The sequence below is a fragment of the Lathyrus oleraceus genome, chromosome 6, assembly GCF_024323335.1.
Source record: "Lathyrus oleraceus cultivar Zhongwan6 chromosome 6, CAAS_Psat_ZW6_1.0, whole genome shotgun sequence".
Classification (NCBI taxonomy): domain Eukaryota; kingdom Viridiplantae; phylum Streptophyta; class Magnoliopsida; order Fabales; family Fabaceae; genus Lathyrus; species Lathyrus oleraceus.
The window spans coordinates 48,704,236-48,723,034 of NC_066584.1; the positions used below are offsets into that span (position 1 = coordinate 48,704,236).

General features: G+C 34.8%; 3 protein-coding genes across 6 annotated transcripts in view; all 3 read left to right on the forward strand.

Moving 5' to 3' along the window:
* Window positions 1-1,340: 1,340 nt before the first annotated feature.
* Window positions 1,341-18,799, forward strand: part of LOC127092447 (pentatricopeptide repeat-containing protein At1g62350) — a 29,782-nt gene continuing 12,323 nt past the window's right edge. For 2 of the 4 annotated variants that reach the window (XR_007792180.1, XR_007792181.1), the window contains exons 1-2: window positions 8,673-9,061; window positions 10,254-10,885. Coding sequence is in view for 2 of the 4 variants with exons in the window: in XM_051031318.1 (XP_050887275.1) it covers window positions 8,768-9,061; window positions 10,254-10,685 (726 nt within the window). In the remaining 2 variants the exon portion in view is untranslated. Of the gene's footprint in view, window positions 1,573-8,672; window positions 9,062-10,253; window positions 11,192-18,799 lie in introns of those variants that run through there. The other 2 variants (XM_051031318.1, XM_051031319.1) reach the window with 2 other exon arrangements.
* On the forward strand, window positions 2,724-3,806 carry LOC127091242 (pentatricopeptide repeat-containing protein At1g62350). The gene is made up of 2 exons (XM_051029823.1): window positions 2,724-2,759; window positions 2,916-3,806. Exons 1-2 carry the CDS (start codon window positions 2,724-2,726, stop codon window positions 3,369-3,371), a joined length of 492 nt encoding a protein of 163 aa, XP_050885780.1. The 3' UTR covers window positions 3,372-3,806.
* On the forward strand, window positions 10,888-17,507 carry LOC127092444 (protein HUA2-LIKE 2). The gene is made up of 11 exons (XM_051031315.1): window positions 10,888-11,032; window positions 11,493-12,600; window positions 12,976-13,429; window positions 14,816-14,924; window positions 15,038-15,150; window positions 15,263-15,447; window positions 15,555-16,041; window positions 16,194-16,632; window positions 16,757-16,924; window positions 17,036-17,084; window positions 17,167-17,507. Exons 1-10 carry the CDS (start codon window positions 10,999-11,001, stop codon window positions 17,059-17,061), a joined length of 3,123 nt encoding a protein of 1,040 aa, XP_050887272.1. The 5' UTR covers window positions 10,888-10,998; the 3' UTR covers window positions 17,062-17,084; window positions 17,167-17,507.

Sequence of the window (18,799 nt, forward strand, 5' to 3'; positions counted from 1 at the left end):
GCAAAACTTCGCAAGATCAGAGTGTCGCAAACGGAAGCACCGTCATGACCATGTCTTAACTGACGCAGTCATACCAAATGAGGTAAAACCAAGTCGTACTTATATGGCTTGGTACAGATCGGTTGGTTTTCAAATTCATCGCCGAAGATATGTACCGATACGACCCACGCCAGGCAAGTTACACACAAGAAGGATCAACATCTAACCCCCAACAACATTCTTAGCCCGACTACTCACAACCCCCTATCCGTCAAACTTTCCTTTCCACAAACACACAAACATACAACCAAAACATGCCATTCACCCCAACCCCAATACCAAGAGCATACCCCATACCACCACCAACAAATTGACCATCAAGGGTTAGGGTAGCTAGAGGATGTGGGACCAGAGGTCGGTTAGGTGATCCCGGTCATCACCATTAGGTTTCTTTGTGTAAACTCCAAACTTTATTAATATCAAATCGTATTATATCAAATTTATCTTTCACTTATACCATAAAACACAAAAAAATGCATTTTAGGAGGAATCTCCAATTGAAGATGACCCCACTTTTGATGTGTTTATCAAATGAAGATGACCCTAAGAGAAAAATGTTCTTAAGAACCATATGAACAACTTTCATGTTCATTAAAAATCCATTTGAAACTTGGAAGGTCGTCATTTATTTCAAAACATTATAAGTCATTTTGACTAAAACCCTAATTTTGGGTCAACTTCCCAAGGACCTAACTCACTCATTTTTTATGATTTTAAGGTGGGACTAAGTGCATTGGAAATTTTAAGATGTCTACTTCAATTGTTATGTTGGACAAAATTTCATAATTCTAAAAGAAATACATGTGAGAATACAAAACACTATAGGTCACTTTGGACCAAAGCCATTGAAATGTGAAAAAGTCCAACTTCAAGTGCTCATAACTTTCTCATCAAAAATCCAAATGATGCAAAATTTAAGTCCAAATTCATTGTATTGAAAAGATCTACAACTTTTATGTTGAAGGTTTTATCATTTGAGGCTTTTAGGAGGAGTCGCCAATTGAATTGACGACTCCTCTTAAAACTTAATGGAGGCGCCAATTGGATTGGCTAGGGCACCTGCCTTAGCCAATCCAATTGGCGCCTCCATTCAAGTTTTAAGAGGAGTCTCCAATTCAATTGACGGCTTCTCCTAAAAGTGAGGTATTTTGAAAAAAAAATTGAAACTGGAATATTTTGGGAATTTTCTTGAAAAGTGGGTTATTTGGATAAAAAAACCTGAAATTTTGAGTGAGATAGAAATAATTGTTTTTAAGCTTTAAAAAATGAACTATATAAGAAATTGAAACATATTCCTAATTTGATAGCTTGTGAAAAAAATATAGAACACGCGTCTTTCCATTCAACACACAGTCACCGTCACTTGCTATAGCCTAGAGAAAATCGATATCTTAATGCTGCGACTTGCACTGCGAAGAGTTTCTTCAACTTCTACATCCACCGTCGTTAAACCCTCTTCCCGGTCCATTTTCGGTTCGGCTTCTAAACCGAGCCAATCAATATGGAGGCGGAAGAAAGAGTTGGGTAAAGAAGGTCTCATCATTACCAAAGAACTCAAAAGACTCAAACCCGACCCGGTTCGTCTCGACTGCTTTGTCCGGTCCAACGTTTCTCGCTTGCTCAAGTCCGACCTCGTCTCGTTCCTCTTTGAATTCCAAAGACAGGATAATATCTTCCTCTCCATGAAGATTCCGTTTTTATCTTTCTTTTTTCAAAGTTTAACCTAATTTATATGCATTGTGCACTATTTTTACATATGCATTCAATTCATGACAAGTAGATAGTATAAAATTGATATCATGAAGTAATTTGATTATATGTATGTGTAAAAGAGAAATATTGGTGTATATAAATTAAATCCTTTTATTTTTTCAATATTCTTATCACTAATTTAGTCTTAAAATTGTGGGTAGTTCATAAAATTAAGATTTTGTTTGGATTGACGGAATGAGATGAATCAAAGTGGTATGGAATGAAGTACTGTTTAATTGTTTGGATCATTTAAAATTGAATGGAGTGGAACATAGAATGAAGTGGTGTTCAATTGTTTGGATCATTTAAAATCGAATGGAGTGGAACATAGAATGAAGTGGTATGGATTCCATTCCATTTTATCACTTACCACTATATTTCTTCCTCTCTGACAACTTGAGTTTGTTCTGTCCTAAATTTTCAAACAATGGAATGGAATCTTCCTTCCGCTTTGCTCCATTCCGCATCATTTCACTTTGCTCCTTTTTATTCTAATCCTTTCATTTTATGATATCCAATCATAACTAAATAAGTTCGTTGGGTGAATTTCAATGTTTTGTAAACCCAATTATGGAACCAACTATAACTCTCGATCATGTTTCAACGAAGTTGAACCGCTCAATCAGCAACTTAGGCACAATTGAAGCAATCAAATAGAGAAACGGTACACAATGTCGGTTCACGGTTCAAAAGGTTGAACCATATGAACACCGAATTCGTGAATTGTCGATCAAATTAGTGTTTTGAAATGCAAATTCAGGAACTAAATTGAATTATTCAAAAAGGACGAATTTTGATCAAAGATTTTCATGCAACTCTCATCTATTTGAAATGGAGCCTTGGTGCAATGGTCGAAGTTTCTTCCCTGTGAGATGCAAATACAATAATGTTGGGCCAACCTGATTGCATTTGTAAACTGCCTAGGTCTATAAATGTATATGTTTGTAACTGTTTCTATTTTGTTGTATGTTTGTATCTGATGGAATAGAGTAGGGGAAGCAAAATCTGAATATTCAGTTTCAATTTAGTGTTTATTACGGACAAGGTAAAATGTTAAAATGTTATCCAATTTATGGTGTTTGCATTGTTTTAGCTAATTGGTCTAAAATATTGAAATGCATTAGTTGTTTATTGACAAATCTTTTCTTTCTCAGTTGTACAATATAGTTCGCAAAGAAATATGGTACCGGCCGGACATGTTCTTTTACAGGGACATGCTTATGATGCTTGCAAGAAACAAAAGGGTGGATGAAACAAAGAGGGTGTGGGAAGATTTGAAAAGAGAGGGAGTTTTATTTGATCAACATACATTTGGAGACATTGTTAGAGCCTATCTAGATAGTGGATTGACCTCAGAGGCTATGGACATATATGAAGAAATGAGACAATCTCCCGAGCCGCCTCTGTCGTTGCCTTTTCGTGTAATATTAAAAGGACTCATTCCATATCCGGTGTTAAGAGAGAAAATAAAAGACGACTTTTTAGAGATTTTCCCGGATATGATCATCTATGATCCTCCTGAGGACTTGTTTGAAGATCATGAGAAACACAGGGATGGTACTGATACTGACATTTATTGACGAGGTGATGGATTTTAATGGACCTCCTTGCATTAAGGATCTGACACTTGGAGCATGAACAAAAATATGCGGGGAATGAGAGAGTTTCTGATACCATCATCTGCAATATGCTGTAACAAATTCTTTTGATAGAGATATTGAAGTTTGCGGCATATGTTTATACAATGAAGCAGCATGATGCCATGCAATGTTGAAACGAGGTAGCTGATGTTCGAGTAACCTCATTTTTTCTCGCTTTTCTGTGATGATTCCGGCGTTGTGATTTTCAGACGGCTCTGTCTCGCTCTTTTCATCATTATACTCGATAGGATGAATGAATATTGATGATACATTACCTGATTTCTTAGGTTAGAAATAGATGTTGTTCAAGTGGAAATATCTATACACAAATGTTTTCTTTTGATAATTATATTCAGTGTGTTTATTTTGGTCCCATGCTCGAATTGTTTATATCAAAATATTTTGGATATGCTTCTCAAGTTAAGAGGAAATCTCATTACTTTTCAAGTGTTTGTGTTTTTATGCAACGTGTTCAATATGCTCAAAATCTTTTTAACCAAGGAAGCATGTTTTAGGGAATTGTTTATCTCACTCTAACAAGAGTAATAAGGGGAAAGGGGAAAAACACCCTATGAAATTTCAAAAATGCTCTCAAAATTTAGAAGTTTATTCTTGGACGCACATTTTTTATATAAAAACATGTCTTTAAGTAAGATATTTTTCATATTTTTTCTAAAATTTAGGTTGGAGATGATTTTTTGACACATCCTATAAAGAATTTTTCTAACTTATCAACAAATCTAAAAATACACTTCTCATTTTGTAAAGCGGAAATTTGAAATAATATCACATTTGTATGTTAGTCACAATTCTAGAAGTGTTTTTCCAAAAGTATCAAGAGGCAAAATTTGATAAAAACAACATATGCATGTCTTCTTCATGATTAAGTACACATTTTCCTTCAAACCCCTTAAAAAAATTATTCCACTCTCAATCAAATTTTGAACTCCAAAATTTCATTCTTGTATTTCAGTACATTGAAAGGAATAAAAGATGTTTGAATTTAAGGTAAAGTTCATGTATATTCTTTATTGTTCACATTAATCTGATTTTTGAGCTGAAAAAGTTACGTTGAGTCAAGAAAGAATTTTAGATGAGAGGGTGAATTTCAAGGGTAAAAAATGAGTGTTTTAAAGAATGGTTCAAGTGTAAAAATATCGAAAGTTAGGAAATATAAGAAGGCTAAGAGAGAGACCAAGAAGACGGTGAGTGAAGTAAGAACCCAAACTTTTGAAGGTTTATATGATAATTATGAGATGGTGTACATGAGAAATTAGAAGAGGGGACGTTGTGATAATTCCACTAATAACTATCGGTTGAATGGGATAGATGAGGGCAGGATTATACAATCGGTCAATTTGGATTGATACGGACCCAAAACTTAAATTCGGCATAAAATGCGATTTCATTCTAAAGGCCCAATTTTGACCAATAAAGTTTTGGTTTTTGACGATTTCAACTAAATTTGTTTAACAGATAAATCAGATGAATTTGATCGATTTAATATTTATTGGGTTAAACTGGCTTGACTTGTATTAGATTCATGTACATTCATTTTTTAATTTAAAAAAAAATCAAAATTTTAGAGTAATCTAAAGAAAAACTATTTTCTTTTATTATTGAAAAAAAGTTGATAATATTTCTAATATCATTTGATATTAATTTTGTCATTATCATACTTTTTAAACCACAAAGTAGATAACACTCAAAATTGCATATGTTATGTCTTATATTCTAGTGAGTAAATAATATCACTATTAAATTATAAAAATGATAATAACCTACAACATTATGAACTTCATTTTTATAGTGGATTAGTCATATAGTAATAAAAATAAATAAAATAAATATTATTTGAGTTCGATTTTCGACGAATTCAAAATAATCGTCTGAACTCGATCGAATCAATCATATACTATTCAAATTAAGCAATTAGATCAATTCGATCCAATTCGTTTGCACAAAAGATACAATGAATCGGTCGGTTTCAATTAGGCGGTTCAAATTTGTCAATCCCTAGTTGGAGGTGCGTGTGAGGAAAGAGAAATTGACAAGTAGTTGAATAAAAAGAAAGAACATGTAGGATGAGTCACATAAGGTCCTAAAAAAGGTTTTAGGATCTCGGGAACAAGCATGAATCTGCTCTATAAAAACACATTTTATGAGCAAATAATTGAATAAGATATTAGTGGTTTAGTTCTCGGGGACAAGTGGTTTAGTTCTCCATGAAATCTTAGTGGCCGTCTAATTTCGTGTATAGTGAATAAGATATTGAACTGTACCACAGATGACTTAGGTTGAACAAAACAGGGAATTCAGGTTCTAATTCCAACCGGGTCGGAAAACATAAAAACCGACCCAAAACTGGCCCAAGACTAATTATTTTCTAAGCTCTGAAACTAAAAAGATTTATTCAAGTTTTCTACACTCCAAATCTAATTTTTACTTCAAAATGAAACATTTAGTTTATCCTCTCAGTTTTCCAACGCCTATTAGAACGCATTAGTCTGATTCTCATAGCCCAAGTTATAACCTGCAAAGCGAGAGGGTATAAATAGTTGTTTATTCAGAAAATACCATACGAAATTAAAATAAATGTAACAATAAACTAAGATAAGGAAACACACTAAAATAATAGAAATAACAAAAGACACTCTAGAATTGTTGCAACATAATAGTGAAAGAATGTGCATGAAAATGCACTGCTCACATAGATTTAACATTACATGTCATTACAAATGAGTGGTTCACGATGTTGCAACATCCTTATAATATATTTGGTGGATATTACAATAGTCACGTCCACTTTATTCGAACCCTTTGTTGAGTAACGATAAAATATATTCCATGTAATCTTTAAATCATCATTCATATTCTATTTAAGAATGGTGAATCATATCTTTCATTTGTTGTTAATCGAGAGTGAGCGATACTCGAGTTTGGTAACTCACCAATTTTCTGGATATTGCAGGGGAGTATTCAATTTAGATTTCAGATCGACGAGAAGTATGTCCTCGGAGACCCTAAATTGAAGTGATGAATTCTCACCATTGAAATACACAAAGGCGGGATGGGGATATGTATTCATTCTGGTTTTTGTAAAGAAAATGGAATAGGAACCTCTATTTATACAAGTGGTAGATCAAGTTGGACCATAGAAACTATATCCTTTCATCATGACATATTTCAGAGATAGATATTTACATAAATGCACATCCATATAGTTCAATGTTTTGTTTTTTTAATTAAAAGGTGTGTTCGGATATGCATCTTCGAACTCTATCATAAGCACTTGCTATAATATGTCCCATTTCCGGGAAGAGCGTCCATTTAACAAATGGTGTCGGACCACTAAGACAAGGAACAAGAGCATTGAGAATTGCATCATAATTTTCTTTTTTCCCGTATAGCTCTGTGTATGATTTCCTATGTGTCATCATCTCTTGTATAAGCTGAAGGCGGACTAGTTTGTGGTCCTCATCTCTTTACCCAACAAACCCGAAACAACTCGAAAACCACAACTGTCGTCACCTTTAACATCTACAATCCACTAAATGTATTTGTGTATAAAAAGCGATATCTCTTCAAGGTTGATGAATTTTGGTAACGATGGTGGATGAGATGGTTTGCTAATGCGAGCATCCTTAAAAACACTTTTTGGGATTTTGCAGTCAGAGAATCCAGAAAATATGAGTCGACATGTTCAAAGTATGAAGGAGATTGTCTCTTGGAGTTGGCACTTTGTGTCATTTTGATCTTTTTAGGTGAACCATTTGTTTTAACTGGTTCCGACGGTGGTTTTAAATTTGTTGTTTCTGGATAGGCAATCTTCCTCAGTTGCTATTTGATGTGCAATTTTATGATGTCATCAACTTTCATGTATATCTCTTGGATCATTTCTCACTTGGTCATGATATATATGTTTGATTTATCATTCTTCATCACATTATCATCATCAAAATGGAGCATTTACAAGTGAGTAAAAAATTCATCCATAAGTATTGGTTTTCCAAGCTTCATCTTCTTTGGAATTAAACAAGCACATGGAATATCGTACATCTTCCGAAGTGTACATCCACGCTTTGAGTTATCTGAACCTATTTTATCTGCTCGCTTGACTTCGTGAAAAATAAAATTCAATGTCGCACGAGACACATTGCCAACCAACTGTGCATAAAGGATGTTTTATTTGAATCGGTGTTCTAACACAATAATGCTCCAACTAAAAGATGCGTGTATCTTATTATGTTGGTTTTGGAGAATTTGGTTCACTGAGTCCCAATCTCGGCAAAAATCACATTTACTGTTTCTCAACCAATTCTTTAGTCTAGCATGTGGAGATTCAACTATGTTAGTTGTTGTATTGCTAAAGTGCCTAACCTGATCGATCCATGCATAAACAATCTTTTCTTTGACCTGGTCCAAAATAGTGCCCTCAACATATTTCAGGAAATCTGGATATCTCGTGCACACCCTCCTGAAATATATTACGAATTCGGCATATAATTCTTTTGTGGAAGATTTTATTATACCATTTCATGCATCCATTATCTTTTCCACTACGACACCAGATTTGACCAATGTAGCATACGTTTACTAACAATAAACTCTTGTTTACTTGTAAATTGTGCATGAACATCTACCTCGACAACAACCGGTCGAGCACTCAGTTTAACATCATCTGATTTACCATCATGTTTCACTTCATCCGATTTAACATCATGTCTATAATAGTTTTGGGAAACATATCCGGATGCACCATATCTAATATTACCAGTAACGGAAAAACAAATTTAAAACTCAAACCTTCAGACAAATTCGAAATATATATATATATATATATATATATATATATATATATATATATATATATATATATATATATATATATATATATATATATATATATATATATATATATATATATATATATATATATATATATATATATATATATATATATATATATATATATATACCACACAAAACATTGTCCAGAGATACTATCCGGACTCGACGTTCATATTTTTAGTTAAAAAAACACATTAATGCAAAAAAATTATAAATGAAATAAATGAATTTTATATAATTTCAGCTTTTTTTTTTTTGTTACTTTTAATATAATGAAATATAATAATGATGTTTTGGTGTTAGAAATTTTGACTGAGATAGAACTAATTGTTTTTAAGCTTTAAAAAATGAACTATATAAGAAATTGAAACATATTCATAATTTGATAGCTTACATTTAAAGTGAAAAAAATGTAGAACACGCGTCTTTCCATTCAACACACAGTCACCGTCACTTGCTATAGCCTAGAGAAAACCGATACCTTAATGCTGCGACTTGCACTGCGAAGAGTTTCTTCAACTTCTACATCCACCGTCGTTAAACCCTCTTCCCGGTCCATTTTCGGTTCGGCTTCTAAACCGAGCCTGTCAATATGGAGGCGGAAGAAAGAGTTGGGTAAAGAAGGTCTCATCATTACCAAAGAACTCAAAAGACTCCAACCCGACCCGGTTCGTCTCGACCGCTTTGTCCGCTCCAACGTTTCTCGCTTGCTCAAGTCCGACCTCGTCTCCGTACTCTTTGAATTCCAAAGACAGGATAATGTCTTCCTCTCCATGAAGGTTCCGTTTTTATCTTTCTTTTTTCAAAGTTTAACCTAATTTATATGCATTGTGCACTATTTTTACCTATGCATTCAATTCATGGCAAGTAGATATTATAAAATTTATATCATGAAGTAATTTGATTAAATGTATGTGGAAAAGAGAAATATTGGTGTATATAAATTAAATCCTTTTAATTTTTCAATATTCTTATCACTAATTTAGTCTTAAAATTGTGGGGAGTAGTTCAGATGATGCAGAGTGGTATGGAATGAAGTGGTGTTCAATTGTTCAGATGATGCAGAGTGATATGATGCAGAGTCTTAAAATTTAGGACAGAACAAACTCAAGTTCTTCGTTACACCCAAGTCAGAGAGGAAGAAATGTAGTGGTAAGTACTTACTACATTTCTTCCTCTCTGACTTGGGTGGAACGAAGAACTTGAGTTTGTTCTGTCCTAAATTTTCAAACAATGGAATGGAATCTTTATTCTGCTTCGCCCCATTCCACATCATTTCACTCCGCTCCTTTTTATTCTGCTCCGTTCATTTTATGATATCCAATCATAATCATAGCTAAAGAAATTTTAAAATATTGGGTGAATTTCAATGTTTTGTAAACCCAATTATAGAACCAACTATAACTCTCAATCATGTTTTAACGAAGTTGAACCGCTCAATCAGCAACTTAGGCACAATTGAAGCGATCAAATAGAGAAACTGTAGACAATGTCGGTTCAGGGTTCAAAAGGTTGAACCATATGAACGCCGAATTCGTGAATTGTCGATCAAATTAGTGTTTTGAACTGCAAATTCAGGAACTAAATTGAATTATTCAAAAAGGACGAATTTTGATCAAAGATTTTCATGCAACTCTCATCTATTTGAAATGGAGCCTTGGTGCAATGGTCGAAGTTTCTTCCCTGTGAGATGCAAATACAATAATGTTGGGCCAACCTGATTGCATTTGTAAACTGCCTAGGTCTATAAATGATATGTTTGTAACTGTTTCTATTTTGTTGTATGTTTGTATCTGACGGAATAGAGTAGGGGAAGCAAAATCTGAATATTCAGTTTCAATTTAGTGTTTATTACGGACAAGGTAAAATGTTAAAATGTTATCCAATTTGTGGCGTTTGCATTGTTTTAGCTAATTGGTCTAAAATATTGAAATGCATTAGTTGTTTATTGACAAATCTTTTCTTTCTCAGTTGTACGATATAGTTCGCAAAGAAATATGGTACCGGCCGGACATGTTCTTTTACAGGGACATGCTTATGATGCTTGCAAGAAACAAAAGGGTGGATGAAACAAAGAGGGTGTGGGAAGATTTGAAAAGAGAGGGAGTTTTATTTGATCAACATACATTTGGAGACATTGTTAGAGCCTATCTAGATAGTGGATTGACCTCAGAGGCTATGGACATATATGAAGAAATGAGACAATCTCCCGAGCCGCCTCTGTCGTTGCCTTTTCGTGTAATATTAAAAGGACTCATTCCATATCCGGTGTTAAGAGAGAAAATAAAAGACGACTTTTTAGAGATTTTCCCGGATATGATCATCTATGATCCTCCTGAGGACTTGTTTGAAGATCATGAGAAACACAGGGATGGTACTGGTACTGATACTGACATTTATTGACGAGGTGATGGATTTTAATGGACCTCCTTGCATTAAGGATCTGACACTTGGAGCATGAACAAAAATATGCGGGGAATGAGAGAGTTTCTGATACCATCATCTGCAATATGCTGTAACAAATTCTTTTGATAGAGATATTGAAGTTTGCGGCATATGTTTATACAATGAAGCAGCATGATGCCATGCAATGTTGAAACGAGGTAGCTGATGTTCGAGTAACCTCATTTTTTCTCGCTTTTCTGTGATGATTCCGGCGTTGTGATTTTCAGACGGCTCTGTCCCGCTCTTTTCATCATTATACTCGATAGGATGAATGAATATTGATGATACATTACCTGATTTCTTAGGTTAGAAATAGATGTTGTTCAAGTGGAAATATCTATACACAAATGTTTTCTTTTGATAATTATATTCAGTGTGTTTATTTTGGTCCCATGCTCGAATTGTTTATATCAAAATATTTGGATATGCTTCTCAAGTTAAGAGCAAATCTCATTACTTTTCAAGTGTTTGTGTTTTTATGCAATGTTTATCTCACTCTAATAAGGGTAAGGGGAAAGGGGAAAAGTACCTTATGAAATTTCAAAAATGCTCTTAAAATTTAGAATTGTATTCTTGGACGCACATTTTTTATATAAAAACATGTCTTTAAGTGAGACATTTTTCATATTTTTTCTAAAATTTAGTTTGGAGATGATTTTTTGACACATCCCAATTTTTCTAACTTATTAACTCAGTGACGAATCTAAAAATACACTTCTGATTTTGTAAAGCGGGAAATAATGTGACATTTATATGTTATGTTAGTCATAGAGGGAGAACTCAATAGCATTCTACATGCTCCAGTGAAAAGCTATAAGGAAGATATTAGCCCACCATCCCAGATGATAGATTCCTCAAATCCCGAAAATGGAAGCAATGCTCCAGGGAAAAGCTGTAAGGAAGATATTAGCCCACCATCCCAGATGATAGATTCCTCAAATTGTGAAAATGGAACCAATGCTCCAGGGAAAAGCTTTAAGGAAGGTATTAGCCCACCATCCCAGATGATAGATTCCTGGAATCGTGAAAATGGAAGCTCTCTTGATGCAGGCTCATCCGTCCTGATTGGAACTGTGGAAAGTTTTTCTCCTTCAAAGAATTTTGCACCATGTTTTGAAAATCAGATTTGTAATAATAAGAGAGATCAAACATTCTGCTCTGTGGATTGTGAAGCTGCTTTACCTCCATCTAAACGTCTTCATCGAGCTTTAGAAGCCATGTCAGCTAATGCTGCGGAAGAAGGTCAGGCTCGCATAGAATCATCAGCCTCCAGAATGACATCAATTGGCACATGCTGTATATCTGCTATCAAGACAAGCCAAAATATGACTATTAATGATCATGAAGGTGGTAGTTTAGAGCTGCAAAAGTTCAATGCCTGTGATGGTGATTCTTCTCATATCATTGTGCATAGTTTGCCAGCTAATTCAAATCAAGTGGATAAGCTGTCAACCAGGTTCCAACCACAAAAAACTGGCACAGATGTTCTCGCAGGTGCTGCAGATAAAGTTGAAGAACTCAGTGATTTTGTGGTTTGTCATGCTACTAATGCGGATTCGGAAATTCAGGTTCATAGGGAAATTTCTCCAAATTTTGATTCAAAGTGTTATGAAGTTGAAAGCAATCAAGATTCACCTGACCTGTCATTACCACCAATTAGTGAAGACAATATTATAACATCGAATCATTCAAATACAGCATCTGATGCATCAGAGCACAATGGAATAAGCCATCTTTCCGTGGCAGATGTGATTAAGAAAGAAGTTATTTCCCCTCAAAATAATATTGCTCTGCCTCAGAATGAGGTTGCTATTTCTGAGGATATGAAGTGTCTGACGCCAGTAGTTGTGGATGTTGACAGAGCAAATGACATGTAAGCTTAGTTGTGGTTTTCTATAGTTCTTGGCCTAATCTTTTTGATACAAATCTTCACAGCAAAATTAGTAAAAGAACAATCTTTATAGTCTTAAATTACTTTTTTTTTGTTTATCTCTCTTGTCTGTTATGATATTTTGTTATAGAATTTACCTTGGTAGACTTTTGCTTTCCTCATTTAGATCATATCCATTTTTGTATTTAGATCATATTGAAAGTTTGTTATGATGGAATCCTATGAAGTGACTTGATATCTTTTATTCTTGTTAAATTTTTAGCTAAATATTAAATGAGACCAATGATTGAGTAAAAGTTATTTGTGCTCCATTTCTTTTATTTCTAGAATAGTCCTGTGACTGTACCTCAATTTCAGGAGTGAGGTCATAAAAGAGGTAAAGTGTAAAGGACCAGAGGAGGATTTGAATTCTGTTTCAACATCTGACTGTCTGGGTCAAAAGGTTATTTCGGGCATTCGGTCAAGTACATCCCTGACAGATGGGGGAGACTGCCTTCCACAAGGATCACCTCCAAACACGTCAATTTGCAATGTATCCACATCAGACAGTAGTAATATGCTTCACAATGGAAGTTGTAGTCCTGATGTACATTTACACCAGAAACAAACTTTTTCTGGTCCCGTTGATGAAAATAAGTATGGATCTGAGGCAACTCAACAATCAAGATCAATGGGCAAGTCAACTGAAGCGGGTCGGGCTGCTCTGCTTTATTTTGAAGCAATGCTTGGGACATTGAAAAGGACAAAGGAAAGTATTGGCCGAGCAACACGTATAGCTATTGACTGTGCAAAGTTTGGCATTGCAGCTAAGGTAATACAAATTTCTCGTTCTTTTAAAAAGTTCCCTCACCTCTAATCTGAAAATGTTCTGTTGTTGAATCTGAATTGTGAATACTTGTTGATTTAGATTAGCTCTACTTTTATCCTTGTAATTCGTCTATTTATGATTTTTTTTGGAAGTTTTTGTGACCATTGAGCCCCATCCAATCTGAATCTTCCATGTGCGTTTTATAAGAAACAAGTCAAAGATTATATGGTCTGCATTTATAGTCACATTCCTCTTGTTCTGTTGTGTTTCCACTTTGAGGGGGAAGAGCGGGGATATTGTTACAAAAAGCATGGTAAAATTCAGTTGTCTCATGTGCCCTTGTTCTTAAATATGAATTGATTTTTAACCTCTTCTAAAAATGATCTCAAGGTGAATGGTGCGATTAGGAATTGTTTCTGCATCCCAATGTTGGACTGTTAATACTTGAGTTTAATATTGACAATGAGTTAGGTATGGATTCTATGGGCGGATCATTTTGATTTTTCAAGACCAATAAATTGGAGGGAAGGTCTCTTGAAGACTGTTTATTCAATTGCTTAATGGGTTGCCTTGAGTCATCACTGTTTTTTCATTTTTTTACCTCCCCAATCATAAAATACAAGCTTTCATTGAATTTTTTTATTTAATTAATTAATTAATTATAGTTAGTTTTCTACAATATTATCATTGGATCTCTTGCTGGCTGTTACCTAATACGTAATACTTGAAGCCTAATATAATATAATATAATATAATATAATATAATATAATATATAATATTAACACTATTAAGAGGTCTAACAGAAAGCTTGGGTTCTAACCTCATTAGAGTTTATTGAGTTTGCTTGTCAAAGTGTAACTTAGAATATGGAGCATGTATTTACTCTTTTTGATTGTGTGGTAAGACTAGACAGAATAAGATTAAAAATAACGAAATTAAAGAGTGTTGAGGTAACAGATATAGTAGAAAAATGGTGAAAAATAGACTTAGGTGGTTTGAGCATGTAGAGGGAAGACCTGTAGATTCTGCGGTAAGGAAAGTAGATCAGATGGAGAGGAGTCAAACAGCTAGATGTAGAGGAAGACCTAAAAAACTTTAAGAGAAGTTATTAAGAAAGATCTCGAGATTAACAAATTAGATAGAAACATGGTCCTGAATAGAATATTGTGGCAGTATTTGATCCATGTGACAGACCCCCACTTAGTGTGATAAGGCTTGATTGTTGTATGTTCTGTTATTATTCTTTTGGCGTCTGGGCATCAATGGGAGTTAAAGTCATTGAATAGGCATTGCTGTTATTTTCTTTGCAAAATTGTTTATTTTATAAAATTTTCCATGTCTTTTATTGATACCATTTGCATATTTTGAGATGTTGGGCTGTGTTACAGGTCATGGAAATTCTTGCCCACAATCTTGAAAATGAATCAAGTCTGCATCGGAGGGTAGATTTGTTTTTTCTTGTTGACTCTATTGCACAGTTTTCTAGAGGTTTAAAAGGTAACTTGTTTATTGCTTTACTGCCCGAGTCTTGTTGACCAAAAGAGAAGAAAGAGTACATTGAAGCCAACAGTTAATAAATAATTGATATTTAAGATGTCTGATTTTTCCAGGTGATGTTTGTTTAGTTTATTCCTCCGCTATCCAAGCAGTCCTCCCTCGACTATTATCCGCTGCTGTTCCTCCTGGAAATGCTGCACAAGAGAACCGTAGGCAATGTCTTAAGGCAAGTTAATTAAGGTTCATTTTGAGTATAGAGTTAGAACTCTATGCTTTTATTTGTTACGGCTATGTTTTATTATCATTCTTTGTTAATATTATCTTTTAACTTTGTATAGGTTTTAAGGCTGTGGTTGGAGAGAAAAATCCTACCAGAACCCATGGTTCGCCACCATATCCGGGAATTGGATTTGTATAGTTCAATTTCTGCAGGTGTCTTTTCACGACGATCATTAAAAATAGAGAGGGCTATGGATGACCCTATAAGAGAAATGGAGGGTATGCATGTTGACGAATATGGAAGGTTTGATTTTGTTTGTAGAATTTTTTTCTATTAATATGCATACACTGCTGGCAGTTTTTTTTGGGGTGATCAGGATAGTGTACTTAAACATTCATTTGATCTTGTAGCAACTCAAGTTTGCAGCTACCTGGATTTTGCATGCCCCGAATGCTCAAAGACGAAGATGAAGATGACAATGAAGAGAGTGATTCCGATGGAGGGAATTTTGAGGCTGTCACACCTGAGCATATTTCTGAAGTACATGAAATGACTTCTACAATTGATAAACACAGGCATATCTTAGAAGATGTTGATGGTGAACTTGAAATGGAAGATGTTGCTCCCACTCATGATGTTGAAATGAATTCATTTTGCAATGTTGAAAGAGGAAATACCTCACAGTTTGAGAAGAATATCTCCCTGTCCGCTGCCCCTCTACCTCAGCCTGTGCCTCAATCTTCCCCACTTCCACCATCAGCCCCTCCACCACCCCCACCACCTCCACCACCCCCACCACCTCCTCCCCCACCACCCCTTCCTGTGCCACACCTTGTTGCATCTACCTCTGATCCATGTAGTGCTGTATTTAATTCAAGAGGTCATGCAGAATCACAGGTATGTTTCACAACTTTCTCTTAAGATTTCACACCTTGTTTCATCTACTTCTGATCCATATTGTACTGTATTTAACTCGAGAGCTCATACAATAATCAGTGGCACCAAGAAGTAATAACTAATGGTGTCCTTTCTACTCTGTTCTTTTGTAGTGTGTGAAAGACAACCCACTTCACCCCATGGCTCAGCCATCGGCTGCACCAAGGAGTAACCATCCTAGTAGTGATGCAGTACACTATCATGGCTCAGAATATAGAGAAGTGCACATGCCAGAGTCTACTTGCTCTTTCAACAGTTTCCCTGTACCACCAGTAAATTATCAACATTCTGATGGTGTTGCTATGAATAATAGAGGATATTCTATAAGGCCACCATGTCATGTGCCGTCAAATCAATTTTCTTTTGTTCACGGGGAACATCATGTGAGACATCAAAGGGAGGTTCCACCACCACCACCACCACCTTACTCCAACAGGCAACACTTTGCGGAGAACTTGGAGAGAGAGCACTTCTATAATAATAATCATGAAAGATTAAAACCGCCTCCATATGATTACCGAGAGAGATGGGATGTACCCCCACCTTATTCTGGTAAGATTAGGACAATAGATATACGTATTTTGATGGTTTTCGTTGTAGCGAATATTCATGTTGATTGACCATGCAATGGTTTTTTGTTGATTTGTATATTGAAATAGTATTTTTTATTGTGTAGGTCCTAGATATCCGGACGAAGATATGCCTTCCCCATATGGGTGTCATCCATGTGAACCACCTAGAGTACCAGGTCATGGGTGGAGATTTCCTCCTCGGTCAATGAATCACAGGAACACCATGCCATTTAGACCACCCTTTGAAGATTCAATTCCAGTTACAAACAGAGGTCCATCCCCTCTTACCACTATTTTTCCTCTCCTATGATAATTCTTTATTAGATGATCTTTTTGGACCCTTTGACTTTGGAGATTACTGAAAAATTATGTTTGCATGTCAGGTCCAAACTTTTGGCGGCCTAGGTGATAGTAACCAAGGATCCAAGTCTGGTATGCTTCCGATTAACTGTTGAGTTGTCCTTCAACTAACAATAGGGTTTGTGGTACTCATGTTTCCCTCCTTGATTACTAGGTATAACTGTCTTTTTCAACCCGAACTCTGGCTTTGTTTAGGAGGGGTTTATGGTCCATCATTCTGTACATGCAGGACTCCTTGAAGGAGGATTCAACATAATCTGCACATGACTTGTGAATGTATCACTAGATTTGTTGTACATATGTATTTAAGCCTGTTTTGCAAAATGCAGGGCAGGAAGAGTCATTGTAGAGTTGTGGGAGAGGTGTAACTTTAACTTAGGTGGTGTCAAAATTTTTCCCTGCAAAGTTTTTATAATTTATTTTATGATATCCCGTACAGAATTTAGATCAGTATATATATAAATTTCAGTGAATATTTCCTGGAATTGTTCTTAATAGAGGAAAACTTCTCTGCTAACTCAACTGTATTCTCTCATTCCATGTTTTACTTTGATATATTTGATATGCCAAGTGCCAACACAAGCCAGCCCATGGCCTGTTAGGTGGTTGCCAATTCTTCTGCTGTTCTTACATAAGTATAGTGGTATGGCATGCTTGTCAAACCTGAACTTTTGATCGAAAAGAAACTATTCCATTGTGTGCATCACTACCTTTGTGTGTACTCAGGGCCAGCCTTAGAAAACATAGTAGGAAGAAATTTGATTTTTTAGCCAACTATACTTTGGTGTTTGGAGCTAAAAATACTTCTCTTCAAGTCTTTAAAACTAGTACTCTTGTACATGTATTTTTTAAGGGGATTTATTAAATTACTTAGGAACCACCTGAAAATATTTGAATTCCCTTAAATTTTGGGGATATATCTTTAAAAATTAGGGGTATTTAAGTATTTTTATGTTGTTTTAGGGTACATTAAAAAATCTCTTTTTTAAATATCAGTAATATTACATGTTGTTAACGAAGATGAGTGTTCAAAGTTCTTTTTGTGTGGGCGTAAGCAACAAAAATACAGATATATTCAGAGTTGTCAAAAGTTACTAGAAGAGATGAGAATTATTGGCACTATGGAGTTTGATGTGTAGGTTGTTTCTTTGCATCATGCAACGTTTTAAATTAGAAAGATGGTCAATCTGATCGAGACACTAGATTAATGGGAAGACAGATACATCATTGGTCGGATTGCATAATTGTTGATTCAATTTATTTAAAAAATATTTATCAACATAAAATTATCATATAAATATTAGTTATGGGATCTTATTTTTTTTAATCCATTTTATTACATTTGAAAAAAATTCTCTCAAGAACACAAACAAATCTCGCATCAAATTCAATTCTCACATTTTTTTCAAGCTTCTCTCGCAATATCTACTCCTGCTCATTCAAACCAAGCATTTTCATCAACTTTTACTCTTTTTCATTCAAGCAAGTTTTTATCTCTCATATTTGATAATTTTTTCATTCTTGTTTTTTCTTTGATAATTTTTTCATTCTTGTTTTTTCTGCTTTTGATGCACGCAATACAATTTTATAAATGATTTCAGTTAAACTCCATTAAGTTACATTCAATAGAAACGAGTTAAGTCACATTTAGTTACATCATTTGTTTGAATCCTTTTGCATTTGGATTGTAGGGTGTGTGTTGCGGTTTCTTCTGATGCGAGATAATTCAGATTCTAAAATCCACACAATTTTAAAAATTCAGATTTTAAAATCTAAACCCTAATACG